The sequence below is a fragment of the Nematostella vectensis genome, chromosome 15 (genome assembly GCF_932526225.1).
Source record: "Nematostella vectensis chromosome 15, jaNemVect1.1, whole genome shotgun sequence".
NCBI lineage: Eukaryota > Metazoa > Cnidaria > Anthozoa > Actiniaria > Edwardsiidae > Nematostella > Nematostella vectensis.
The window spans coordinates 8363467-8391394 of record NC_064048.1 but is presented as its reverse complement, the minus strand read 5'-3'; the positions used below and the strand labels follow the sequence as shown (position 1 = coordinate 8391394).

The window sequence follows — 27928 nt, the reverse complement described above, 5'->3', positions numbered from 1 at the left end:
GAAAGGGTTTATCCCGCGGTTTTTATTGAAGAACTAATTACACCTTTTTCTGATTGGTTGAATGTAACTCTGATTGAGAGTTTGACAGGCTGCTTCTCGGAGGTTTCTCCTGCGGTTTACCTCGATGTATTAATGACAGAATGATTACACGGGGGAAGGACAGCGTTAGAGAGTAAGCAGCGGCGAAACAAAACATCGAAATCGGATTTAAAAAGCCCGGGAGACAAACGGTAAAATTTGCTGTGTTAATACCCCACGGAGAGGACATCGGGAATTTTTGGTGAATGTTGCAAAGATTCTTTTTAATGGAATAGGGAAATCTTAAGTGTTTGTCTGTACTTAGGTAGTGCGGGTTTGAAGGCAAAATCATACAGACAGGGCAAGAGTGCACGGAGTCGTCAAAAAACCCTGGTAAGAAACTACTATGACTATTTTTCTGATGAAGATTGTGAATGTGAGAATTTTGCGTAGACTGTAGAAAATCATAGGAATGAACAGTGCTGTTCTGTCAGCGTTGGGTTATAAATGTAAAAAAAAAAAAAGGAAATACGGTCAAATAGAACCTAACTCAAAAAGTTAATCGTGACTATCCTAGTTGACACAAAAAAATTGTTCAGAGAATGGTACAGAGTGCAGACTTTATAAAATGAAACAGGAATAACCAGTAATTAGTCTATACTTATAAAGCGTCGGTTTGCGAGGAAAAGCAAAAAGATACGGTAAAAGTTAACCTGAACAACTGAAATACAACAGTGAGTATAATAACATTGAGCTATATTTTTTCTGCTAAAACCTTTTGTCGTGAACAAGTGAAAAAAGGGAATGAGAAAGAATAATGGAAATAAGAAAAAATGTGAATACCGCACTGAGAGGCATAAGTGAGAAAAGTAAAGAAATTCATTAATGTTTTAGTGTTGAGTACCACATTTTAAGCAACTCTTAACCTTCGACTGCATAAAATTTGTTACAGGGTGAATACCCATTTTTTTTTTATTTCAGAACAGACGAGGTTTCAAAAAAAAAAAAAAAAAGAAATTGGTTATCAGTCTGAAAGCTTGAAAATCTCAAGCTGTTAGATGTTTGTAAACATCGCAGATGAAATGATTGCTTTTTGAAATAGCTTGACGTCAGGCGTTCGTGTTGTTACAAGAATAACATTGTGAACAATCAGAAATATGGAATATCAAAAATAGAAACGGGTTAAGCAACACACTCACTTTAATCATAAATCTGTCACTTTGGTTTATCGAAATGTATTTTTTTTTTTTACTTTTCTTTAGTTGAATAACAAACACAAGGAATTGGGATACGGCATAGTATTTATAATGTAAATATTATCTATGCGTTCTCATTTATCTCGATTGTCCTATGTTTCATCTCGATATTGCCTCAGTGGACTGGTTTTTTTGTAATGCGTTCTAATGCGCACCCCTTATTTCGATTGTAATTTACGTTAAAAATGATAAACCAATTCTAGAGAAAGCCTCCTAAGCATGTTTTTTCTAATTTCTGTCCATAATCCCATTTTAATTTGCTCTGGATTACACATATTTTAAACACTGCTGGACCTAATATGTGCAAGTTCCCATCTCGACAATCGCAATTTAAAGTGCAGATAGCCAACATGATAAAATAAATACTAAATGGTTATTAAAAAAGTCTGCAAATCCAGTCTGCATTAATCCTTTTTAAATCCCCTTTTCATAACCTTTTTGCTTAAGGTAGGTAAGAACTATAGTGCTGTTTGGGTATTGTCCAGAAGCACTCACCACCGCACGCTACGCTTTCCGTCTGAAATTATCAACCTTTTACAATCGATATTTTCATTCTTTTTTTCATACAATTTTTGTCAGATTGTCAAAACCTGTCTCGCGAAAAGCTGGATTAGATCATATCAGTCCGTCCACGTATTTATAAAAAGCGACAAAATGCATTGAATCATTAAACAGTGCCAAATGGGCTGCTGCTCTTTCAAGGAGTCTTAAGAGAAAAATAAAACACATCTTACATTTCTCTTCTAGCTATAAAACCATCTCACTTGAATAAAAAAAAAAATTGCAAACACGATAAAGTTATATAGATTATGGCTTTTTGATGCATATTCATGACGCTTAATAACTATCTGCTTAAATGTATTACGTTACAAGATGATATACATTTTAGAAACAATGCCATTTTTGACTTGTGCTTGTCTCAGTATCGATAGTTTCTGACGTTCCAAGATTATTAGTCAAACAAGGATGACAGAAAACGGCTGTTCCTGAATGGTCTGTTCTTTTATACAACGTCTTGGTGCAACTGTGCCATCTTCCGTTACCCATTTCATGCAGTAGTAATTTTGAAAGGGGACACATTTTAAGTGGAATGTGATAGAAAGTGGGTGTGTCATTAGGGCTTGGCGTTACCCATTTTTATGCAGTAGCGGCAAAGCTAATTTTAAAAAGACACAAATTTTAAGGGAATGTGGTATGAAGATGGTGTGTACTTAGGGCTTGGCGTTACACATTTTAATGAAGTAGCGGCTGAGCTCATTAAAAAAAAGGCAAATTTAAAGGGCAATGTGGTAGGAAAATGTTTTTTTACTTATAGGTCTTGGCTTTAACCATTCCATGCAGTAGCGGCTGAGCTATATTTTAAAAGAGACAAATTCAAAGGGGAATGTGGTAGGAAAATGGTGTGTACTTAGGGCTTGGCGTTACCCATTCCATGCAGTGGCGGCTAAGCTAATTTTTTAAAAAAAGAGACAAATTTAAAGGGGAATGTGGTAGAAAGTGGATTGTACTTAGGGCTTGACGGGGTGGGGGGGGGGGGGGGGGGGGAAGCGCGTATTTCAGGAATCTGTAAAAAAAATTGTAATTGTTTAGTTAGTTTCTAAGTTTAGTTTAATAAGTTTATTATATTGTTGTTTATATAAACCATATACGCTGTATTTCTTAAAACAATGCTTTTTATAGGAATTACTTCATGCAAGTTCAAGGCGACAGAAACTCGGGAATTATTCAGTAATCAAAAACATATAAAGTTCAACTCTAAAAGCTATTCAGTGTCTGTCTTTGTTGTCGCTACAAAAACCTTAAAAATGGATACACACGAGCTGATTTCATGAAGCAATCTGATTGGCATATGATTTCACATGTGAATAATATCGTATCTTTACGTGTGCTGTGATGGAGAATTTCTCAGTGGCGGAAAAACACTATAGTCTATATAATAAATATACACATAATATTTGACCATAATTCAATAGGAAGTAACCCATCTTACTAAGGGGGTGGTAGTGTGTTTCCCTCGCACATCCCTGCGCCTGAAACAACTCTAAGACTGAACGCATTGAGTGACATGGGCTGTAGGAATGGGAAAGAGTTTACGATGATTGTTGAAATATATGAAGTAAAGAAACCATATATCATATCGCCTTGTCACACTGCCAGGGTCTTGTTTCTCACAATCAATTATTTTTGAATTACTATTTGATTGATGATTGATGAAATATATGAAGTAAAGAAACTATATATCATACCGCTTTGTCACTTTGTCAGCGTCTTGTTTCTCACAATCAATTATTGTTTAATTACTATTTGACATTAATCGACATAATACACCAGTAATACACCATTAATACGTGTAATTGTAAACCATTTCATACTTGGATATGAAATGCGAGCTGCTCCATTTTTTTTCCAAATACAATTTCAGCAGCTTGAAATGGCGCGCAATGTGAAATCATTATGACGGGAAATTGTCCCGAAACACAGAGGGAGTACTACATAGACAAAAAAAATGTGCATCAATGTAAAACTCGACAAAATTAGTTCTAAAAAGCATAATTTCACAGTAATTTCACAAATAAACTCATTATTCCTAGTTTTGAAGATGAACGGTCCGGTATCGCGGAGTCCGGGTCGTAGGATACTGTACCCTGCGAGAGCCAATCGGTGCGGGTAATTTAATGGTTACCATAACCCGAAAAAGGTATATATAATGATAAATGTGTGCTCTGTCATACTGTATGTGCCTTAAGTGATGTTAAATATCGCATAGCGGTCAAGGGCATGCTTGTTTAGGGAAAGTACTTGTGGGTGTTGGAGTGTCAGTGAGCTTCCTCGCACGTGGACTTTAGAACACACCTGTGCATATCACATGTAACATAATTTATCAGCAGTGTAGGATTTTTAACAGGAGGGGACGCAAAAAGCTTTCAAGGCATTTCTTCTGTATTTTTTCGTCCTAAGGGCAATGTCCCATATGGGACTCGATGTCCCGTTGCATCTCCCCTTTGAGTTAAGTTATATGTTTTGTTACTTCTCCGTTTTGCATGTCTTTGATTTGTCCCCCCCCCCTTTTTTGTAGTAAGCAATGTTGTTGACTAAAAGAATGACAGTGCACCTTCATGAAAAAAAAAAAAAACAGTTGCGTTTTGACAACTGATACTGAACAGATATTTCCTATTTTACATTTCTATAATCAAATAATCTAACATATATGTGCCTTGCCATGTACAGCATTACTCATTTTTGTTGTTGAGTACAGCTTTGAAGATCAAAAGACTTCAGCAGATGTTTGCGGCAAGAGAGCCCAACATTTTGCACCCAAAAATACCTATGTAAAATATTCAGCCATTTTTAAAACACAGTACAGGTACAGGTACCAAATTGCTGGAAGATGCAACTACAAATCTTTGTGAATACAAATATTTCAATTCACTATCCTTTTTCTACTTCAGTCTAACAGCACAGTTATATCATTCTTAAATGTTAACCTCCCAGTTAAAACCCCAGACAAAGTAGCATATATAAGAAAAGAGAAAATCCCATTTGACAGCATCCATTAAGGAGGGGGAGGGCTTCTCCTAAAATAGTCAGATGGGGTTGTTTGTCCTATCTTAAGGGTATGAAATTATGCTAACTGCTTTTCCTTAGGTAGTGTTCAAAATGCTTAGAGAAAGAAATTGCTTGACCGCACCTAATGTGCTACCTTAAGGGGGTAGGAATTAGGAACACCCAAAGTGTTATCCCTTAGAGTTGTGATCAATCATCCCCTTCTGTTTTTATGGGAGTCTCTTTGGGTAAATGGGTAAATGGTAAACAGCAATTTTACCCAATAGCAGATATGGCGAAGACGCAGAAATGTAAGTTCTGAATAAACTTGAATGTATCTATTTTATAATATCTTAATTGCACAAAGGATGCTGAATAGCGAATCAAATTATTGCTACTCATAAGTAGCTTGAATCCCACAAAAGAATGAAAAGAACATAGCATTTGGGACACCCCCCCTTTAAAAAGGAGAAATAATTCACAGTTTTGGTTATTTTAATTGCTTAAATTTAAGGCAATATAAACAAAATATTAACAAAATATATAAACAAAATATTTTTCCCAGGGGAAGAACGCAGATTGATTGAAAAGTAAAAACATATTTTAAAGGGAAGAAAGGAGAGCTAAATATTTTGCTAAATATGCTGCTCATCATCCATGTCTTCATAATAGTCTCACATCATGGCTTTTGGGTATTAACCGTTTACCTGAATCAGAAAAAACCGTTCGTTGTTATTTCAATTTTATAATTTTCTCAAAACATGAGAACAAACATAGAGGAAAACAAATGATTAGATTAGTATCCTTACCAAACAGATCAATATTGGCTTTATATAAGAAAGAGAGACATTTTGACGTTTTTGTGTATTTAACATGAAATTTTGGACAAAACAGCATAGACAGGAGATAAAGAAAAGAGAAAGGCTTTGCAAGGATGATTGCGACATGCTTTTTGTTTTTTCCTCACACATTTGCCAATAAATAGCAAATGAATGCTCAATTAAATAAGCTTAATGATACATAGTTTTATCAACACAACTGTGTAAACATGAGTCATCAAGGTCGTTCTCACCTGAGCTAGATAGATAAGTCTTGATTTGTAGATGTATTTTTCTTATTTGTATTGGGGAAAGGTTTCTTTTACGATTATAACAGAACTGGGAAACCGTTTTAGTGCGCGCCAAAATAGCATCCAATCAGCGTTCAAGAAATTTATCTCTCAGCTAATTAAAAACACAGTGGAAGCAAGATGAATAGTGATACCGGGAAAATCACAGAAGCTGTAAAACGACGAAAATCGCTTTGTTTGAGGATTATTATCAGAAATATTTGCAAACAAAAAGAATTACACTTAAAAGGAATATGACAGGAGTTACGTTTTGGTTCATATATTCTATTCACACTATTTTGAATTGAAATTTTTGTCCGGAACTCACCTTGACTGTCCATGTTGTTTGCCTTGTGGTGTTCGCTCGTTTAGGAGAACAATTCCGTATTTCAGCTGTCATAAATAAAACTTTTTATTTTTATTTTTGCTCTGTAACATCATAATAAGAATAGTAGTGCAGAGCTTCCACAATTCCCTGATAAATGCTGCTGGTTTTGTAGCCTTTTCCTTAAACCACCGCACCAGGTGAAGAAGTCGAGCCGATATTCCGAGCTTGTAAGAACAAAGCAGTTCCTACAAAGCAGTAGACAGATGTATTCTTCAAATTCTTATTTTCATACGGCCATTTGACTGGATAATTAGTTAACTCTTCCCTGCCAGCTTTTGTTCCGTTGATCGTTTGATGTCGAAGTCAGAATAGGCTTAGTCCCCCCCCCGGCTTTTCCAAGCCCCCCCCCCCCCCCCACCCCCCAGTTCCTGTCGGAGCCAGTCTGTCATTGGTTTAGAGTGATCAATCAATTAGCTGGCCTGATCGCATGAGCTGGTCACGTGAGTGGTACAGCCAGCTGACAGCGTGTGACATGACGTCATTGACCACAAATTTTGAGTCGCCTAGTTTATGACCGATTTCTATACCTATGGAGCTCCGCGCGCGGCTCCGCTATAAAGCATTAGCTAGATCACTCTGGTATGTAGCCGCACCCCCCCCCCCCCCCCCCCATGAAAAATCCTGGGTACGGGCCTGCCTATCAACCAGCTTTGAGAACAATAGGTGACTTGCACTGACGTGACTTTTTGTATTTCAAACTCGCGTACACTCCAGCTTTTAGCGGCAAAAAAAATAACAACAAACGAAGGGCGAAGTCTTTTATGTGATTTTCTTTAGCTTGAATTTGCTACTTATAACGTGACGCGGCTGAGTGGCGGCTTGCACTAATACTTGTTAAAGCAAGCCGCCTGATAATTGAAAATGTCCCTGTATTCTAAAAGTTCTGAAAGGCGTCATTATAAGATACATCGACGATTATATGAGAAAAACAAATCAGCGATCTTGACTTCCTACTTGAATGCCAAAGAAAACCCATTCAAATGTGGAATTGAAGGATGCTTTCTTTGGTTGAAAGATAATGTAGCTTGCATAAATATAATGGCGCATAAGCTATTAGCGGTAGCACAAGAGAGTATCAGTCCCAAAACCCTCCACCTATCCCTCCCACGAAGTCAAACACGGGGTCACGTTTTCTTTGTCACGTTCTTGGCAAATTATGTTTCAATCTAGGCTTCTTTCTTACATTCCTAGTCGATAAAACACTAAAAAAAAAGACATTAATAATTTTGCAAAAACTTTTGGGCTAAAGTAGGGATCTGATCTGGTCAAAAGAAACAGTAGAAATAGTAAAAATAGAATAGATGATGCGAATGCAATCCCCACAACGGCCGAAGGTCCACTTACGGTTCTCAATAGACGTGCTATTTGTAAACAAAATTACAAAGCATCTAGCTAGATCAGTCTGGTATGTAGCCAAATCCGACAATAAACATCCCGTGGCAATACTGCAAAGGCATAAAAAATCCTTTTTTTCGGGGTGTTCAGAGAACTCCCCCCCCTCCCCCCTCCGGAAAAATTAGGTCCACTTTTTCGGATTTCGACCCCCCCCCCCCCCCCCCCCCCCTCCAAGAAAAATCTTGGGTACGGGCCTGAGATCCCTGATAAGTGATGTAATCCTCTACTTAAAAATAAAAAATAAAGACGAAAATAAAATTTTTCGTCTTTAATAAGACTTCTTCAGGGCAGACTGAAGAAGGTGAATCGTTACAAGCTTATTTACATCAGAATAGTGGCGCGAGACGAAAAAAACATTACAACTGACAAAAACGCGCATTTTCTAGAATAGCGCGCGCTATGGATAAAAAGAATTTACACATCTCTACGTCGGTTCCTACTACAAAAAAAAGTCATCACTATTAAGACCGCGCGGGTAGATAGACTTAAGCCGATAAGCCCACTGGCCTTCCCTTTCCCTAAGCTGAGCCTCAGAGTTACACTTATCTATAAGTTGTACCATAACATTTTTAAGACCTAAATGATTGTCGCAATGAAAATGTTGATAGATAAGGTCATCCTTAACTCTTTCATTAACCGGTAAACTAGGGTGCTTATTTAACCTACTTTTATGATTATTAAAACGCTTCCTAAAACTATTGATAGTAGACCCTACATATTGCTTGCTACACAGGGCAAGTAATCAGATAAACAACAAAATCTGAGTTACAGTCCAAGTCAAAATTAATGACATATTTCTTATTAGTAACTGTACTGCGAAACTCCCGCCCTGTCTTAAGAAAGTTACACACCCTACACCTTTTACCGCCACACTTACCACAACCTCTAACCTGAGTACTATTTTCTTTAGGAGAGGAGTGCACCAACAACTTATCGGCTTATCGGCTTAAGTCTATCTACCCGCGGGGTCTTAATAGTGATGACTTTTTTTGTAGTAGGAACCCACGTAGAGATGTGTAAATTCTTTTTATCCATAGCGCGCGCTATTCTAGAAAATGCGTGTTTTTGTCAGTTGTAATGATTTTGCGTCTCGCGCCACTATTCTGATGTAAAAAAGCTTGTAACGATTCACCTTCTTCAGTCTGCCCTGAAGAAGTCTTATTAAAGACGAAAATTTGGCAGAGTCGATTTCCAGTTTTTGGTTTATTGTAAAGATATATAGAGATATCCAGGAATTGACTGAGCGAGCCAAAAAAAAAAAACAAAAAAAACGAGAGTTTTCAAAAACAAAAGATTGATGGATATGATCACATTTTTTATGAAGACATTTTTTTTTTAAATAATAGATATTAAAACGTGTTATATCATCAAAACATTAAATACTGGACATTCATAAAACAAGACGAGGTGATGGCGAAAAAAACTACATTTTTACGTGCAACACATCTTCTTTTTTCTAGACAGTAAAGTAAAGAAAAATGACTCAATGTTAATACACGTTTATTACAGGCCTGATTAAAGAGAGCAACATTTTAGCCCCCTTTATCATATCAAACAGTGACTCCCTCAAAGTGAAAGTTTCACTGGATGAGCAGATACAGAGAGGGATTTACATGACTCATTTGGCTTTTAGAAGTCACTCACGCCGGCAAAGCATTTTCGGTTGCGGAATAAATTGTAGTTAAGGATAAACACTGTCGGAGCCCAGAAGATGGGCTTTATTCTGCAAACCTCGTGCTTAAAAACAACATTGCCGTCGTACAAAAGTTACTAACCGCTGACCTGGTAAAGGCGCTCGCACAGGTAACCTAATGTTACAACATAACAATAAACGGTGTGTAAAAACACTGTAAGAAACTGTCAGTACAGAGTTGGTCCTGCAATGCCAAGGTTAGTGCTGTTTAAGTGCCTTGAGCACTTACGTAACACGGTGGTGCAAAAGGCTACCAGAACGCCTTAAGGGAAACACATTACCTGTTGTTAAAGTTTATGGTCGATTTAACGAGTGCGCCATTGTGTCGAATTTCGCGCTAGGATAGGATCATGCAAGCCTCGATTATTGATTTATTCTTGTTTAAAAAAAAAGCCTTAAGTATCGTAAACAATAGCGCTGCATCTTTTTTCGTTTGCTTTTTTCTAGTAATTTCACTGTAGGCTACGCTGAAAATACCTTTAAGCCATTTGAGATGCTGCAAGTTATCGGGACTAAAAAAAGGGTACTCGAAATTATGTTTAGATATCAAGTTACTTTTTTGAGTTATCAAAAGTATGAGTAAGTTTCCACCTAAAGTGTTTTACGGCAAAAAAGCTTTTATTGATAGGGTTTATTTTATCCGTATGATAGCATCAATAAAGGTGCAGTGTCATGGTAAAGCTTTGCAATAGCTCCCCGGCCCGGACGCAACGAATTTCAGTCAAATTCTAATATTGACTTATGAGTCTTTGGTACATGGGGGAGACTAAATTCAAAGAAAATGACCAAAAACTGTTAATAAACATAGTTTTTAACAAAATATTGTATAAGGCATGCAGCTTAAAGTTCAACTGTTTGTAGACAATTAAAAACCTACAATGAACACTTGACTCCACCCATGCGAAGTACCACCTTTGCCCATCCCATCCCTAGTGCGTCAAAGGATGTAAACCGCTAATTAACTTTTACCTTGGGTGCTTACGGAGCTCCCTCGTTTTGACCAAAACACTACACGACAAAGCCTTTTTTTTCGCAATACCCCTCGCTTGCGGGCTATGCCTTCGATAATCTTCCTAAACAGCCTAAAAGATTTTAACAACCTGCATTTTAACCCATTTAACGGCCAGAGAAAATGAACTAAACGGAAAAAAATTATATTGTCTTTTAGCTCATTTCGATTATGAATTCGTAGTTGCCCGAGTTTCCGAAAATTCAAATCCATTTCTTGTCTGGGAATAGCGCCTAGTCAATCATAACACTGTGACCAATCAATTTCCTTGCTGTGCGCAGTCAAATGGTTTTTGAAAACATGAAAGCCATTGATTGGTTTAGACGGTTGATTGACTACGCGCAATTTCAAGTCAGTATCATCTCTACCCCATATTTCTCAACCTACGTCATATTTGTTTACCCTCGAGGGAAGGAAAACGCAAAAAAAAATGCGATGGCACAGGGATATTGTAGGATGCTTACTTTAACTGGGATTTTCTTAGTATTAAAGAGCGGTAATTGTGAACGCGAACAGGTGACTACGACATAACACAAATAAATCATCTCTCTGCGAATAACGAATAAAAAATATATGTTTTATTTTATTATATTGTTTAACATGTAAGGCAGTCACTTCCTGGCACGGTATTATTTAGTTAATCCATCTAAAACAAGGGCACAAAACGGATCTGTTCCGCAAAATGTCTGGGAAGATGTTAGATCCCTCGGTCGCTGGAAAAAATCGACCCGAATAGTTCTGCTGGCAAATTTGTGGAGTCGAACTAGTTGTGCTGGGAATGTTTTTAAGGGCGCTGGTGAGGTTGCCGATCGTCCTAACCGGTTATACGGGCAATTACTCATATGCCAATATGCCTAACCAATGGTGGCTGCGAAAAAAATGCCTAACCAATGGTGGCTGCGAAAAAAAGGAATGGTCCCTCCTGAGAAAAAGGAACATATTTTTTTTCTCAGCAACTTTTAAAATGGACATTTTTGGCATCAGAACATATTCAAACGACGAAATATGTCGTTTTAACGTGTTTCGGGAAGGGGGTCTCTTTGTGTGTTCTTGGCTAAAGATACTCAGAAAGAATGATCAATTCCTCTTTTCATTGCCACCACAATACCTCTTAATATTCCAAAATCTAGCTTCTTAAAAATATTTCAGCATATCAAATTAAATCTTAAAATGTACCAGCAGCTATTAATAGACAAATATAAGAGGGTTATTTGTTTGAATCTTTATCATTTAACAATTACTAAATAGAGGCTGAATTCAAATTGAAAACGTGACAAAACATTTACTGTTGAGCGATGGTGCCATTTCGTGTGGAGATTTTACGAAAACTGCTTCGTTCTTACGAATCCGCAGGCTAAGGAAATAAAAAAGCGATATCTGGGCACATATCATCTCTATAAGAGGCAAGTTCACCATTATCACTCCATCCACCCTGCCCTCAAACCACCAGAGAATAATTAAAGCTGAAGAACGATAAGGGAAATAATTACATAGAATTATTTGGTTTATAAGATTCGACTGAGACAAAATGGAAGGAAAGGGAAGATAAATATTTCTTATGTGATTAAGCTAATAAATTCAAATAAAATAAAAAATAAAAAAATTAAAGTTGTTTTTAACCCGCTAAACATTGTGCTTTGTATTTGAAGTTTCCAGTAGTTTTGCAAGGTGCATTTTCATTTGAGTTTGAATTACTTTATCAGGAAGAAAATAGAAGATGATAAAAAGCAATTGCTTTTCACAAGTAAAAAAAATCATGAATTTAATAAAAGGTGAGACTGTAAATGCATACAGGTCAACCTTTAAGGTGTCGTGTAAATATTACGTCTGTTTGTTAAAAAAAACGAAGAATTTAGCAAGCCACCTTCTCATAAGGCTTAATCAATACTGGTTAACCATCAAAAAGGCGATACGAGTTATTGCTTCATTTAGTTCATTTATCCATTTCGTCTAACTTTAATTGAATATTATAGCATAAAGTAACAGCATATGAAGCGAAAAAGAAATCTAATCTACGACATCAGGTCTGCTAGGCTTTCAACACAAGTGGAGAAATATTGTTTTATTTTAATCGCCATTTCAAACCCAGAAAGGCGATTGAAATTTGGATATAAAAATGTAAGCTTGAAGTATAAAACATTATAGGATCTACGTAATGAAAAATAATAATAAAAGTTCAAATACGAAGGGACAATTGCCTACGGCAACAATATAACTCAGAGAGCCTCTTTTAAGTAAAAATAGCGATTGCAATGATAGCGAATATTATTTCTCGAAAAAAAAAAAAGAGAAATCTGATATCCGATTCCTGTTTGCTATTGAATGGGTCAGAAAGTGGCCGCAAATTCATGTAAATCGAAGAACAAAGTGACACTTTCCTAGTTACGTAGGTGACTTCCCGGCGAACGGGGGCATGCTTTTAAGTTTAAACTACGAACCTAAGGGCAGCATAAGGAAAGGAGTAATTTAGGAGTTGGTAGGGGTCAAGACAGAGCTGTTTTTAAGGTAAGAATCCGACATGAAGCGTGATGAATAAAACAAGAGAGACCAAGGTCTTCTTCATTGGGTCTTGTGTTAGCTTTTTGGTGACATTATTTTATATAAAGTATAATAATTTTTTATAATAGAAAGGCATGAAGACAGGAATATAGGAATAAGAAGATATATTAAAACATGAGAAAAATATTTCTCAAGAAAAATATTAAGTCAATACTTTAAAAATCTCAGACTAGAAATTCATACTATTTAGTCGTTTGATTATGTATAGGAATAATCCATTAACAAAAAGGTTGAACGTTAAGTGCTATATTGCATGGCATATATTACACCAAAGCCCTCACTATAACCTTAACGAAATAACAGGAAGCTATCATTATCAGGGGAAATGAAAAAAAAAATTATGGATTTTGTTTAAGTTTAAGTTTCCCAATGACCGCCGTCTTTATCTTTTTCCTCTAAAACATCTAAAACAACCCCAGTATGTTTAGCTAATGAGGCGAGTTGTTTACGCGTAAAGTTGGGCCTTGGACAGATGGTCTTACAACTTTAGATATACAAAATCAAATTACATTTTAAATATAAACTATAAAATATAAACCCCGTAGAAACACTTCTCTGATACTTTTTTTGCGTGGCGAGTCTTATTTTGTTTTAGAAAGTAACCGTCTTTGTTCTGATATTTTCTATTCCCTTTGAAAATAAACAATATAAAATGAGCAAAATTGATTGAGATACATTTTCAAAGTTTAGTTTCAGATTCACTTACAAATGTACAGAAGGTATTCGTAATAATAATTTATTTTGAGAAAAAAAAAAGATTTAATGTCAATCCTGGTCAATCTAAATAAAGCGAAAACAATGTTTCGCTTTTCAGTATCTTCAGAATAAAAGAAAATGACAACAAACGGAACAATTGAAATGAGGAATTGGATCGAATGTCATCAGAATAATGACAAGACAAGTCAATTTGCATAGCCAATTACGTGTACCGCGGATGCGAAATACGAGAGGTAAAAATACATGATACTTGAACTTGCCTAGCGTACGAACAAAAGCCAGGATCGAAGAAACAAGTTTATAATACTACTCCGTTTAAGGTTAGTGAAAAAGAAACTTCATACTATTGGAACGCAGTCGAGTTTTAAAGAAGGGTGTTCTGAGGTTAATGTGCAGCCTCTAGGAACGCATGTCACTAATTGCAGATATCGCATTGGAAATACTCTTTAAACCTTTCACGCGTTTTCTGAACCCACACGAGATTCCTCGCTATTCAACCCGTACAATATTCGAAGCGATTACGTCTAGCATAGTGCTTTAAAGATAAGAAAAAAAAGTGCGTTTTTCTTTGAGTTCTATATTTTACAAGCCCTCAGATCAGATATAAGATATGGAATTATCCAATATAAGCTCGTGAATACGAAGTTTAAATGTAATTAATTTTCACAAGCGCCTAAGAAATGTATCGGTTTTTTTGTGTATCATAGTTTTGTAAAATATGATAATATGGTGCTGGTAGTCGTACGAGCAATTTTTTTATTTTATATTTAAGAGCGCTCAATGAAATAATGTAAAATATATATATATATATATATATGTAACAAATCAATTTTTGACCGAAAAGAAGAAAAAATGATAATATTTCACAAAAGAAACTTCAGAAAAGAAACAGGTGACACGAATTGGCTGCAAACATCCGCAAAAAAAAAATGAGAATAACAAAAAGACAAAAGGCTGGAAACGCACTTTACCCACACTTACTGTATGACCTGTACAAAAAAAGAAAAAAAAAAACACAACTGGTGCCGTTTCTACGGAAAAAGGGAGATTAAAAGCGGCCTCCTTCCGTGAAGCTAAGGGATTGGCTAAACCTCGAATCGTTTTCAGTCAAAAGGAATTGAGGCCTGTTAGGCATTAGAGTGATCACCCTTAAAAGGCGCCGCACCACACTTTGCTATGGTTGCGCTATTAACGAAATAACTACCACAGAACATCTAGAACAACCCGTTATATATACTAATAGCATTTATGTTTTGTACATTTTGTGTATAATTTTCCGAATTATTATTCAATTTTTTGATGTCTTATGGTGCTCGGAGGCCCGGGGTGCTTTTCGGTCGCTCTCAGATAGCGCTGGACTCTATTTTCGCAGAATGGGAGCCAACGCATTTCTAAGAATTTTGCTCTTTGACAACTTTTCTACAAACTTAGAATAATACGCCCAAAAATACACTATTATATAGAAGATATTTTATGGGATTAATGTATTTTTCTGCCCCCCCCCCCCCCCCCCGCATAGACACGTTTTGCTAAAAACGCCAAAGAGCCACATCCGACCTTTCAAATGCTTTCGCGCGCGTAGAATACACTTGATTTTTTTCATAAGAACGTCAGGCTGAGATTTCAGCAAATTTTAAAAACATGCTAAGAACTGGCGAGGATCAGATAGCAGCAAAACTGTCTCTTATATTTTTTTAAATATCCTTGAATTGAACCCGTAATAAAGTTTTCAGCCTTAAGATGCTCCAAAAATTTGAACGGCCATGCTTCAATTGAAAATAATCTTCCTGTTTATTAGACTTTTTTATTCGATTTTTTTGGCAGAAAGATCTTAAAACGCAATAATAATTTCAAGCTTCATTAACATCATCATAAGAAGAGCAATGTTGTGCGACAGCACATTAACAACGTCAAGACTTACCACGTGAAACCAGCCGTCTCACGCAACAAACTCGAAAAATATCCCGACATTGATAAATTGGATCCCCATTAAGCCTAATAGAATGACAACAAAGATTACTCACAAGGGCCGAATGCATGTGAAATTTATAATTTTACAACAAGCCCACTCATGTACTTTTGAGTGCTTACAAGGATATGATCTCAATGTTGTTTTCGCGTTTTTCTTTACTTTTTACACGGAAACAATAGCCCTAGTCACGAAATATAATCCCGTAAGCACGGAGCAAGCTCCGCGGGGGTGATCCATTATTCTTAAAAAAAATACAAAAACTTACACCAGAAATATCTTTATAATAAAGACTATGTGCTTTGCTGCATAGTATTCGTTTAAATTGTTAACAATACTAAGAAATGAATTGAAAACTTTTACTGGGAAAAATGAAAAGTGGGCATGGTTAAAAAGTCATCCCCTCTGCCTCCCCCTCCCCTCCCAAAAAAACTTCAACTAGTGCACGCGTTATAAAAAAAAAAAAAAAAAACTGTAGCTCATTTATTAAGAGACGCCGCAGAAAAGAGACTCTCACTTTTATAGTGGTAGCCAAATGAAGATTAAAGGTGGATTTCGGTCAAAATCGCGTAGGTATTTCTTAATAGTATGAGAGTTTCAAAAGAAGCTTTTGAACGTGCCCTTGTAAGCCATACCTTTGTTATTGCTTTCATTTAATATTGGAAGGCAAATAATGCGTTTAAATGGAAAAATATCGCTTTGGAGCCCTTAAATCAGCAGATGGAAATGGATACTTTGCTAGGATGACAAAACGGCGGCTGACAGAGGCTGTTTAAAAGTTGCCTTATAATCGCACACCAAGGAATGAGCGTTTCAAAAGTTCGAAAAAAGTCGAAATAATGCAGAATAGTGTAACTTTAACAACCATTCAGGCTTGTTGAAGTAACCATTAGGTTTGTTCGTCTCAGGTTTGTTCATCTCAGACAAAGAATTACAAATTGTACCGTTGTTACCAAAAAAAAAAAAAAAAAAAAAAAATGACTCATTAGACCATCTTATGCTACATCAGTATTTTCTGTTATTGTAACTCTTAAAGAGCCCTTGTAAGCCATGCCTTTTTAGTGTTTTTATTTAATATCGGAAAAAAAATCGAAATAACCATTTAAAATCAAATGCTAATATAATTTATTTACCAATCGAGAAAAACACACTTGCTTTCCCAAATCAGCTGATTAAAATGGACGCTTTTTTGCACTTGACTTTGCTAGGGTGACAAAAAGGTAGCTGAAAGATTCTCTTTAATATGTTATCACAGTTTTAGTGCAATGTGCAGGTTCCCCTTAGATAACCACATTTTATTTTAAAAAAGGAAAGTGAAACACATCCCGTTACTATATCATGGGATAACCTAGCGGGCTAAAACAGAAAACGAAAGAAAGTTATTCGTTTCATGTGTCTAAAAAAGAGGAATCATTTTTGTTCGAATTACTGAGACGATAGTTTACAATCTGTCCTTCAATGAACACGTAATACTGGAATACAGTTACAACTTATTATTATCCACCTATGGTGCATCGGCTTTATCGCAAATTACAATTTTTTTAGTCTACCAAAATCAATAGCAAGTTGCGTTTTTTAGATTATTTCTTAATTTTTGCAGTTATTATTATTTGTTTTTCATTTAACCAGAAGTCTATGGATTGTAGCTAGGGTATCATAAATGGTTAATTCCCATTCTCAAATTGTAATTTTTAACATTTGCTTTCCTCTAAAAGTACAGGAACAAAATTTGCATTTATCTATTACTTCAATGCCACTTATGCACTAAAAGCACATTTTTTTTCGAAGTGACGCAAGGCTATCCGTTCTCTTGAGATCTAACTATTTAAGCTCGTTGCAAACATGCATTTAAGCTGGCTCAGTTAACGAGTGGCGAAAAGAAATTTACGAGCGTTCGGCACCTGTGCGGCGGAAAGAGAAAGTGGCGGGAAAAAATAATCAAAGGTTCGATGAATAAAATTGCACGACTCCCTACCTACGCCACTGCTTTTCCGCAATTTCGAAACGTTTTATGATAGACACTGATTAACAGTCGGCGGATATCATAAACGTGTAATTTTATAATACATTCTATCAGACCAGATAAAAGACAATTGCGACATCACCACAGGCAACGCGCGAATGGGGTGGTGAAAATTGCATCGATACAAACATAAAGGTGACATTGCATAGTTACACGGCTTGGTTTGATCCGTAGGAAATAAAGAGTGGTGGCGGAAGATGAAGTCTCAAGGGACGGGGGGGGGGGAAGTAGAAAATGCTGATGGGTGGTTTAGACATCCTTTTCGTCTGCCGCCGCCACACTGCTAAACAAGTAACCTAGAAACGATATAAGGGCAATAGCGCGTTAGTGAAACATCGATTACAATTAGATAATGGCTTTTAGAATGTCGGAGAAAAGAGGGAGCGACGTTAGTAAACGTTAATAAGCAGGTGATTTAAGACAAGATTTTAGTCTGGTTTTTTGTTTTTAGATTTTAGTTTTGTAAATACAGTCGGAGTGAGCAGGACTTCGCCAAAAGTACGATGACAAAATGCTGGAGATGAAGTTGGTATGTGGTAAGATTCAACAATAATGTTTAGTGTATGTAAAGCTTTACTTTAATAGGCCCTTTAGAGTAAAAAAGGTATAGTTTGACGGTCCTTATTCTACTAGTCTCTTAGTAGCTATTAGATATATAATTTATCTGCGTATGATAAAATAACTTTTTTTGTTTAGTAATCTTATTTAGCTCAACTTTAAAAGACGTTTGTCATAAAGTATTTCGATGGCTGCGGTGATTTCATATAATATGACAGAGAAAGTCAAGTCAACGAGCCTAGCATAAGTTAAACAAAACTTTCAACAAAAAGCAACAACAAATGATGCACTCAATATGAGTATAATCCCTGTATAATCCCACTGGCTTCGTAGATCTTCACGAATATCTTTGTTTTAATCAAGTGGGCGAGGAAATAATAAGAAAAATTAAGCACTGCAATGATTTACTTGTTGTCACAAGGATTCGTTAAATTTCCGATTCTATCTACGCCAAAAAGCAGAAAAGGTAAAGATAGCGTCTACTTCTAAGGAGGCGGGCTTGTGGTGAGGTCGCGCTTAATAATTTCATTACGGACCAAGTTTATGGTCAAGCCAGACGAACAAAAGCATTTGGGAATAACCCTGTCTGAACGGAAAAAAGAGGAAAAAGTCGGCGCGCGTTCGACACATGAAAAGCGAGAAAAATGTTCAAAGGAAAGGGAAAAATGTCTGCGTGCGCTCGACATCTGAGTGGCGGGAAAAGTGTTCAAAGGAAGCGGGAAAGTCTGCGCGCGCTCGACGTCTGTGCGGCAGGAAAATAATAAAAAAGTTCGATTAATGAAATGCACAAACCCTTACCGTACTGTTTTGCCATCCTATATACAGTGGAAACTTGATTTTACGATACTGGACTTTGCGATAACCTCGATTTTACGATGGCGTTTCTTTCTCCCGGCGAAAATACAGTGAAGTGTAGGAGAAATTAGCTCGATTTTACGATATTGGATACAACGATATTCTCGATTTTACTATACAAATTTGTTCTCCCAAGCGCAATTTGGACCTCTATACAACGATATTACTGATCTGTCTATCAAAAAAGAGAGAAAAACTCAAGACACGGTACAGTTGAGTACAGTACAGTTAATCGATTTTTTTTACTTTTTGACAGATTTTGTTAAATACAGGCTTACAGAGACTCACCGTACACTGTACAGCTACAATATTATTATTTTGTAAAAGTTGGTAATTAACTCGATTTTCCTTCATATCGTTAAATCTAGTACCTCTTTGCAACGATACCTCGATTTTACGATACATTTTCTTTATCCCGAGGCATATCGCAAAATCCAGGTTCCACTATAACTGTCACCCCAGTAGAAAAACAATTGTATCGACATGTATTAGCTTTAAATTAAACCATAAAATTCTTTTGGCCTTTGTAACGATAATGGAAAATGATTTCCTTGTTGTACAAATAAACAGTGCCAAAGCATATGTTCAAAAATTATAGGGCAATGAACAGTAGCGTTGTTGCTGTATCTTTTTTCGTTTGTACTCGCCAAATGAAGAATCTATAGCAGCATATGGATGCTCTATTGATTTGGAGAAAAACGGCGTATATGACTGGATTTTTAGAAAATGCCTAGTAAATATGCCCAGGAGAAAGTCATACTAGCTTAGCAAAATCAAAGTTCCTGTAAGCACGGCTTGTAAAGCGCTTGCTTTCCTCGGTAATTTCCAAACACAGAAATGACAGGTCCGTCACAAGACAAAGAACAACGAAAAAGTAAAATCTTTAAATGAAGCATAATCCCTTTAAAAAAAAAAAACAATAAAAAAAACTTTCTGGCTTTATTCGTAAGCGCTAAATAATGTGCTTTTGTTTGCCGTTATTTTGTTATTTTGATAGCATTTGCACGCGCTCGTTTGATACCCAAACAGTCACGTGATCTCTCGTCAATAACAACTGCTGTGGTCTCCCTGTGGACTAATTAGCATAAATACATGGTATAAAAAATCCGCCAACTTGCTCTCCTTAGGCAACTTTCTACAGCAGCTTCTAATACAAAATCAAAACTATTACAATGACCAAAATCAAAACTATTACAATGACCAAAATCCCACCTTAGAAAATACGCCCTTTTTTCCATGCAATTAAGCCTTTTAGCTTTTCAAAATAACACTCGAATGATTTTTTCACCAAGAGAAGAACGTGCCAAAAAGCATAAATTCTCTTTAAGAGAACTGTTAAATTCACACGCCTGCCCTCCTAGCCTCTTCTAGAGCCAAGTGTAACGTGTAGGCGAGCAAACATTCACGCGTCTAAACCATAAAGTAAGTGCCACTTGACATAGACTTAAATTATGGTCGCAAAATCAAGTGCTTCGTGCCAAAAATTTTCAAAAATATTTACAACACAGAACTAGAGATCCCCCGAAAGCTGAGAGGTCATCAGTAAAGCACTCGTTATCCAAAGAGCCCTTATCATCCAACCTCTATATTCATTGTTTTTTTTTTTATTTTATTTAAAATTGAATGGCAAATTAGGTAAAGAAATGTTGATACCATTATAAATAAGTATTTTACTGAAATCAAGTCGCACAAAAAACCTCTCTACTTTAAATTCGGATTATTCTAGATTTTTTTCGAAAAAAGAACAACAATGCACTGAGGTTTGAAGTTAACAGCAGTTATATATAACTATAATCTAAATAAAGAAATAGACCTTAGGGCGTAAGTTGGTGAACAGTGTCGACCCTCACTTTGTTTTTCTCTTAAAAAGTCTTAAAATAGCGCAGACACAAAAAGTAAAGACGTAAGCAGAATTATATAACTCGTTGTTTAGGTAGGGCCATAGCCCGGGGTTACAAGAAAGTCGTAAAATTCTGAGCTATTAGCTAATTGCCTCTTGAAGAACATCAAAAGTCGTAAAGGTATGTTATATAACTAGAGAAATTGAGTATCTTTGATACGAACCTAGCAGAATATTAATAACAGCGTGTTATACATGAGCTACAGAAATTAAGTAACTTACTCTTGCAGATTATAATTATAAATCGTAAAACAGTATGTTATGTAATCACAGACATTAAGTAACTGAGATACTCAGACAGTTGAAAGCTATTATCAAAATCCGTAAATATAGCTTGTTATATAACTACAGAAATTTAGAAAAACAAAAAACGTATTAAGGAATATCATTTATTCCCGTAAACATCATGTTATATACACCTGTTTTAATTAAGGTTGACTATAAGAAAATGGAAATTGATGAATGCCAGGAAAACAAGTCTTGTATTTGTTAATAGCGAGGCCCTTGTAGGAATGAACGCACTTTTGATACAAGAAAACATTGTTATTGTCCAAATTTTGTTCTATTTTCCATTCTCTTATACTCAAACTTTATTGAACAACAACAACATTAATAATGTGGGTTAAATTGTACAGTGTGTGTATTGTACTATGTGGTTCAGTTACCTCAATATTATCTCGCAACAGCTAAACCATTATGGCTTCCGTCATTCAAAATCCTTAGAGCATTTTCATTGGCCAGCACTTAAATGGTTTCCAATCACGTCACCTCTCCGCAAGGCACTGACCAATAAAAATCACCGCCAGAATGCGGTTTGAAAAATGGAATTTCTTGACGAGAGTTCGCAGAATATTTAAAAACGCAGTAACCGAGGGTGTGGTATTTCTACACGACCCTGCATTGACAATCAAACAAAATCATTTATCAATCATCAAAATGCCAAAGCAACAAAGAACACTATTTAGGTAGACTCTCAAAGTGCTTTGTCATCATTCAATATCACTCACGACGACGACTGACTTCTGTGATTATGGCATACACTGACATGGTGGTAAGGGCTAAACATTTTTTCATGGAAAATTGTAGCTGTGTTTTAAACGACTTAGCCAGCATCTTATATCATTAACAAATATATTTAGAACCTTTAGTGAACAATTGTTATTATGTTTTTAAACAACTGACTTTATTTTTGTTGTATTCTCATTACCCACAGGGGAAAATATAAATATCCATAACCTTTAGCATACCAAATTCAATTGCTTAAAATGCTGGAGGGATTGTAAATAAGTCGATGCAAATAGTTTTGCCTACTGGGTTTACAACGGTGGACGTTTTTTTTTAACTTAAATTTGAGAGGCTTGTAATGCTATTATATTACAAGTCACCAATTTGATTATCAATTTATCAACACTTTAGCCTATTGAGCATTTAAAAAAAGGGGTTTTTGCGAGAGGTATACACTGCAGCTTGAAGTAATCATGCACTTGAACAAGTATTTCTAAGAATTTTTTTTCTAAGAATTGTTTTTAGAGGTCAATATATAAACTCTTGTGAATTAAACTTTTATATGTATTTTTTGTACAAGAATAGCCAAAACAGATATTGTCCACATTATAACGCTTGAGATAAGAGTAATTAGAAAAAGAAGACTCCAGGTTTTTAACGGAAGGAATTTTGTTTGCGGTTTAAAAATCATTGCAAGGATTGTGTGAGAGAAAAGGATATCCACCTATTCGAGCATATAGTCGAATCTTAGTACTTGAAAATTAGGCTTGTATAAGTGCAGACATCCTGTGGTCGTAGACCGTTCTTCAGAGAGCCTATAGGTGGTACAAAAAATGACGTGCTTGTGGGCGTAAACGATTACATAAAACTTGTGTGTTAAACATTGGATTAAAATAAAAGCCGTAATAATTAAAAAGGGAAAGCATGAAATAAAAAGCTTATGCAATAGCTTAGCAGTGATTGGTTGAGAAAAATATTCGCTTGTTGAATTTATATCTTATTCGCTTGTTGAATTGATATCTTTTTTCCGGCAGGCTGCCAAGGAAATGAATTAGCGGAAGCTCACAGAAGAGCAGAAACAAACAAAGTGTAAAACGCAAATCATACGATCCTTAGCACAAAGGAGACGCTGGAATACGTGATCTAGCGTTATTATGCGCACGTCTTAAAAGCAATCTATCTCGCGTGGATCTGCTGTGAGATAACAAGGGCGGCAGGTAATATCGGCGAATCAAGAAGAAAGTTAATTTTTCGCTCCAACAAAGCAAAAGCCTCGCACAACATAAAAGTGGGATTTCAATCTTGAGATTCATCCGTTAAAGTGAAGAGCTAAAACGTGCATCGCTGCGTGCAAAAACAGGGACTTTCAATTTGTGTGTGAAGCGCTCCTCCGACTTTTCCTCCTAGGTAACAAGACCCCGAGACCCGCAGCTTATTCACGTGAAAAATAAATTTCAGTAAAGGAGAAAAAAGATATTGAAGCCATCTTTGAGAGTGGATCCATGTGCTGACGTCTCTTAAGAGCCTCGCTCTCGTATAGACGTCGGTGGCTTTCTCGAACGATTCTCAGAAATCCTTGTTGGAAGAATCCACACATCCGCAGCTTCACTATGGGGCTTGGTTGATTCGGTGAACTTCGGCGAAATGAGTGATTTACCCTGACCTGTCTACAAACCGGTTTGACTCATAGTGGTTTGAAGATAATTTTGAATTCTATTGAAGAGACTTTTAATGTAGACCATACCAGCCACTCGTAAGTCATATCGATATTTATAGCCAAAATAGCGGTTCTTAAAGTCCTCTTTGGCTTAGGGCGTGGCTGTATGCAAGTATACGACGATACCCTCATAGCAGTCACTGGTAAAGGGAAGGAGGTGTGACCGCTCAAGTCCTACGAAATCATCTTAGAACGAGTACTCGTTTGGGCATTTAAACAACCCGTCTTTCTGTAGAAGATACTTAACCAAAGGCAACGATTACAATTGAACTAAATTTACTGAACTGAAGTTACGTTACTGAAGGTAAGCTGGTTTATCAAAACCTTTTCCCTGAATCGATAGAGTCCACGTAAAGGGATTTGGCTTAACGCGGTTGGGACATACGTACAAGGATCTTCAAAGACATTACTCGTTAACAGAAGGCAAGGCGCGCGATTTGGCAAGCCTATTTGACTTAAACTACTTTAACTTCGCGGGTGGTAGTACCCATTTCGGACTCTCTTTGGGGACGTGAAAGGTGAGTAGTTGTAAAATGTATAAGCGCGTGTAGAAAAAAAAAAACTTGCCTCTGGGATTTTAAGTCTAATCGGACAGGCATCGCCTCTCAAACCAGAGAATAGTTCCTAGTCAGGTTACCTTGTTTTTTTGTTAGAGGTATAAAACCTGACACTCTTCAGGTAGAGAGTTTTCAAAACGATATCTTTAGGGAGAGAGTATTATGGAAAGCGATATTGAAACAGAGTTCCCGTCTCATCGCACTTGATAAACAGTAGAGGATTTAGGGGGAGGGTCTAGGGGATTTAACCCCCCCCCCCCCCCCCCCTGGGCTGCCAGAAAGCCATATGTAACAAAAAAATTGCTCCCTCCCTCGTTTGTCAATGAGCAGCGAAAGGCTAGATCCGCCCCTGATAAACATGTATAAGGGGACGTAAAAGAAACACCGGGTATGCAAGCCAGCGGTGACATTATCCTTAAGTTACACAGCTTGCATACTATCTCAATATTATAAGCTACGTGTGCTATTCTGTACCTCTAGTGACGGTTACCTAGTTACATGTGTAGTTCGATGATAAGTGTAGCCACATAGAAAGCTGGCCCGGGGGATCATCTATTTGCAGTACTTACATACAAACGAACGCAAATTATCTTTTACGGGTAGTTTAAAGATATTTGAGACCAAGGGAGATAGATAATCGCGTTATACAATTCCACTTTCTTTTCCATTCTAGTACACTGACGTCAAGGCGATATCCCCGTGCAATATGGATGTTTACCCACTCTGGTCGATGACTTCCTTGGGAGTCCTGTCACTTCTCGTAATCACCTCCAACATTGCCGTCTGTATCTTAGTTCTGTGCACACGGTCTCTGCGGACTTACACGAACGGCTTCGTCGTGTCTCTGGCCTTTGCGGATATTCTTATAGGCCTGGCCCTGTTTATCCAGTACCCGCTACAAGTTGAAAGCCCTGTTGCACTCAACGTAATGTACAGCGTATCTCTACTCTCTAGCGTGGCGAACTTATGCGCAGTGACCTACGATCGCTACTTAGCGGTACTGCAGCCTTTAAGGTATACCCCGACGATCGCAAAGTACTTTTTCCGGATTCTTGTTGGGGTCTGGGTGACCGGACTTGTGTCCGCTGTTATTCCTCTCACGTGGTTTCCAAGCACTTCAGGGGTCATCCACCAGGTTTACCAGTTCGTTATGCTTGTCGCGGGCATCATAATCCCTTATACTTTTATCTTTATCTGCTATTGGCGAATATATAAGCAGGTCCGAATTTGCGTCGCGAAGGAACGAAAGCTATCGAGACTCGTCTGCGACAGAGTCGAGCTCACGAAATGCCGCCGCATATCCTCCGAGGCAAAGCTAGCGAAGGTGTTCATCGTGATATCGGTTATGTTCGTGCTGAGCTGGCTACCTGTGATCTACGTCACGGCTGTCATAGCAATAGGGAAACCTGAGCTAATGATAAAAGCGTTGAATTCAAGCTCACCCTTCACGCTCGCTCTTGGATCTCTAGTGAATCCTATTTTGTACAGTTTTCTTAAACCTGACTTTAAGTTTGCGATTCGTAAGCTGGTCCAGTCCTTGTTTCGAGGAGATAGGTACTACAAGGATGTGACAAGGAAAAAGAGTTCAGGGGACATATCCCGGCTTGAAGTGACAATGCTTTCACAGAGACATTCATCTATAGTCACTGTCAGTGAAATGTAGGAGGTGTTTAAGAACAGTCAGTGAAATGTAGAGGTGTTTTATGGCAACATACAGTCAAAGGGACATTCATCTATAGTCACTGTCAATGAAATGTAGAGATGTTTGAGGGCGACATACAGTCAAAGGGACATACATCTATTGTCACTGTCAGTGAAATGTAGAGGTGTTTATGGCAACATACAGTCACAGAGACGTCTATCTATAGTCACTGTCAGTGAAATGTAGAGATGTTTGGGGGCGACATACCGTCACAGAGACGTCTATCTATAGTCACTGTCAGTGAAATGTAGAGGTTTGGGGGCGACATACCGTCACAGAGACGTCTATCTATAGTCACTGTCAGTGAAATGTAGAGGTGTTTAAGGCAACATACAGTCCCAGAGACGTCTATCTATAGTCACTGTCAATGAGATGTAGAGATGTTTGAAAACAGTCAGTGAAATGTAGATGTGTTTGAGGGCAACATACAGTCCCAGAGCCATTCATCATAGTCACTGTCAGTGAAATGTAGAGGTGTTTGAGGGCGACATGCACAAACAGAGAAATTTATCTATTGTTACTTTCCGTGAGAAGTAAAGAAACTCGAGGAAACCATACCGTCACAAACGAGTTATCATCATTGTGCGGATTCCCGCGAAGGACGAAATCTATTGTTCAAGTTGGTGAGATGTAAAAATCTCTCGAGGCCTCCATGCTAAGAAAGATGCATTTTAGTATTGTCGCTCTCAGTAAAATGCAAAAAGTTGACGAGGACAGCATGCTCCTTGACGGAGGCAAACTTCGAAGCAACTTTTAGCTATGGAGGTTTTAAAGTCAAGTCAAGTCACAGAGGAATAAGAGCATAACATTGGGGGGCTTTGACACGGGCACGGGGGCAAAAGGTGAATCCTAGGGTATAGAAAGAAAGAGGGAGGGGGGAGGAGTGGGAGGTAATGTTTACCATATATGGGGCCATACATGAAAAGTAAAACAAACATGGCCTTAAGGCCCTGTCACACGTACCTTTTTTCTCTTGCTACCTGTCTCGCAAAAAAATTGTTGCAGGTCGCACGCGCATTCTATTTCTTGCCCAGCCTTCGTAAATAAATAATAATAACTACTTTTTAAGCTCAATGAGAATTGGCAACGGCTGCAGCACTCTGTGATGTTGGGCTACCTGTGGAAGGCGCAATCCACAGGTATCCCAACGTGACTAATGAGGATAAAGCAACGTATAAATTGAATGCCAACATTGAAGATAAAACTGTGTGGTTATTAATTTATCACACTCTTAGAGTAAACGAATTTTTCTATAAAATTAAAGTGGATTTATATAAGTGAAACACTAAAAAAATATACACTGCACAAGAAAATACATAGATAATCCTTCAAACTCAGAAGTACAATCTCTAATTGGTGATAATATTGTAGATAACCAAAATACCAATAAAAATAAAATAATGATTAAATTAGTTATAAAATGTTATTTGTATGATTCAAGGCCAGGCTGGAAAATGCCTACAAGGCGACTATGGGTATTTCCATCTGATCTACGCCAAAAGGGTTGGGTTGCACTGTACTTGCACCGTATAATACCACAGGTAGCCCAGGTAAACGGCGAGTGTAGCTTTATTACAGAATTTGCATGAGCGAACAAATCTCGTTGAAGTAAAATACTCTATTCTATATACAGTAGGCGACGGGAAAAAATCGCAGCGGCTAGAACAGCTTAGAATGGCAAAAAATGGCGGGATTCAGCAACAACAACGTCAAACTACTGTTTTATTTTCAAATAAAAATATTTATTTAAACGAGATTGGTTCGCTCGTGCAAACTCTGTAATAAGTCTACACTAGCAATGAGCCTGGGTTACCTGTGATAATACGTCACTTAAGTCTAGGTTTTGGTCAAACTTACTATTAGATCTACGCTAAAAATGTTTGTTTGCACCTCGTGCTACTAACACCCTATTTACTCCATTCGAGCCTAAGTTTTCGTCACACTTTGTATCTATTC

The 27928-nt window shown here is 37.1% G+C and overlaps 1 protein-coding gene and 1 long non-coding RNA gene across 13 annotated transcripts; one reads left to right on the top strand and one right to left on the bottom strand.

Annotated features, from left to right (window-relative positions):
• The first annotated feature begins 103 nt into the window (after positions 1 to 103).
• LOC5506078 (octopamine receptor beta-1R) lies at positions 104 to 27381 on the top strand. Of its 12 annotated transcripts, none has more exons than XR_007306689.1 (6): positions 105 to 230; positions 344 to 411; positions 18130 to 18207; positions 23031 to 24231; positions 24944 to 26162; positions 26226 to 27381. XR_007306689.1 is itself a non-coding variant. In XM_032374456.2 (5 exons), exon 5 carries the CDS (start codon positions 24977 to 24979, stop codon positions 25931 to 25933), a length of 957 nt encoding a protein of 318 aa, XP_032230347.1. In that variant the 5' UTR covers positions 104 to 230; positions 344 to 411; positions 18130 to 18207; positions 23031 to 24017; positions 24944 to 24976; the 3' UTR covers positions 25934 to 27381. The 12 variants fall into 12 exon arrangements, 10 of the variants coding, with proteins under 10 accessions (XP_032230347.1, XP_032230336.1, XP_032230337.1 ...); XR_007306688.1 differs by having other exon boundaries at positions 24944 to 26225; positions 26289 to 27381; XM_032374456.2 differs by having other exon boundaries at positions 104 to 230; positions 23031 to 24017; positions 24944 to 27381.
• On the bottom strand, positions 4414 to 6631 carry LOC116613946. The gene is made up of 2 exons (XR_004294285.2): positions 6254 to 6631; positions 4414 to 5524 (listed from the first exon to the last, which is right to left on the bottom strand). It is a non-coding gene; the product is annotated as an uncharacterized LOC116613946 (long non-coding RNA).
• Positions 27382 to 27928: the final 547 nt, after the last annotated feature.

Bases quoted from the DNA above. Each gene is read 5' to 3' on its own strand.
- LOC5506078 (XM_032374456.2), top strand. From the start codon at position 24,977: ATGGATGTTTACCCACTCTGGTCGATGACTTCCTTGGGAGTCCTGTCA.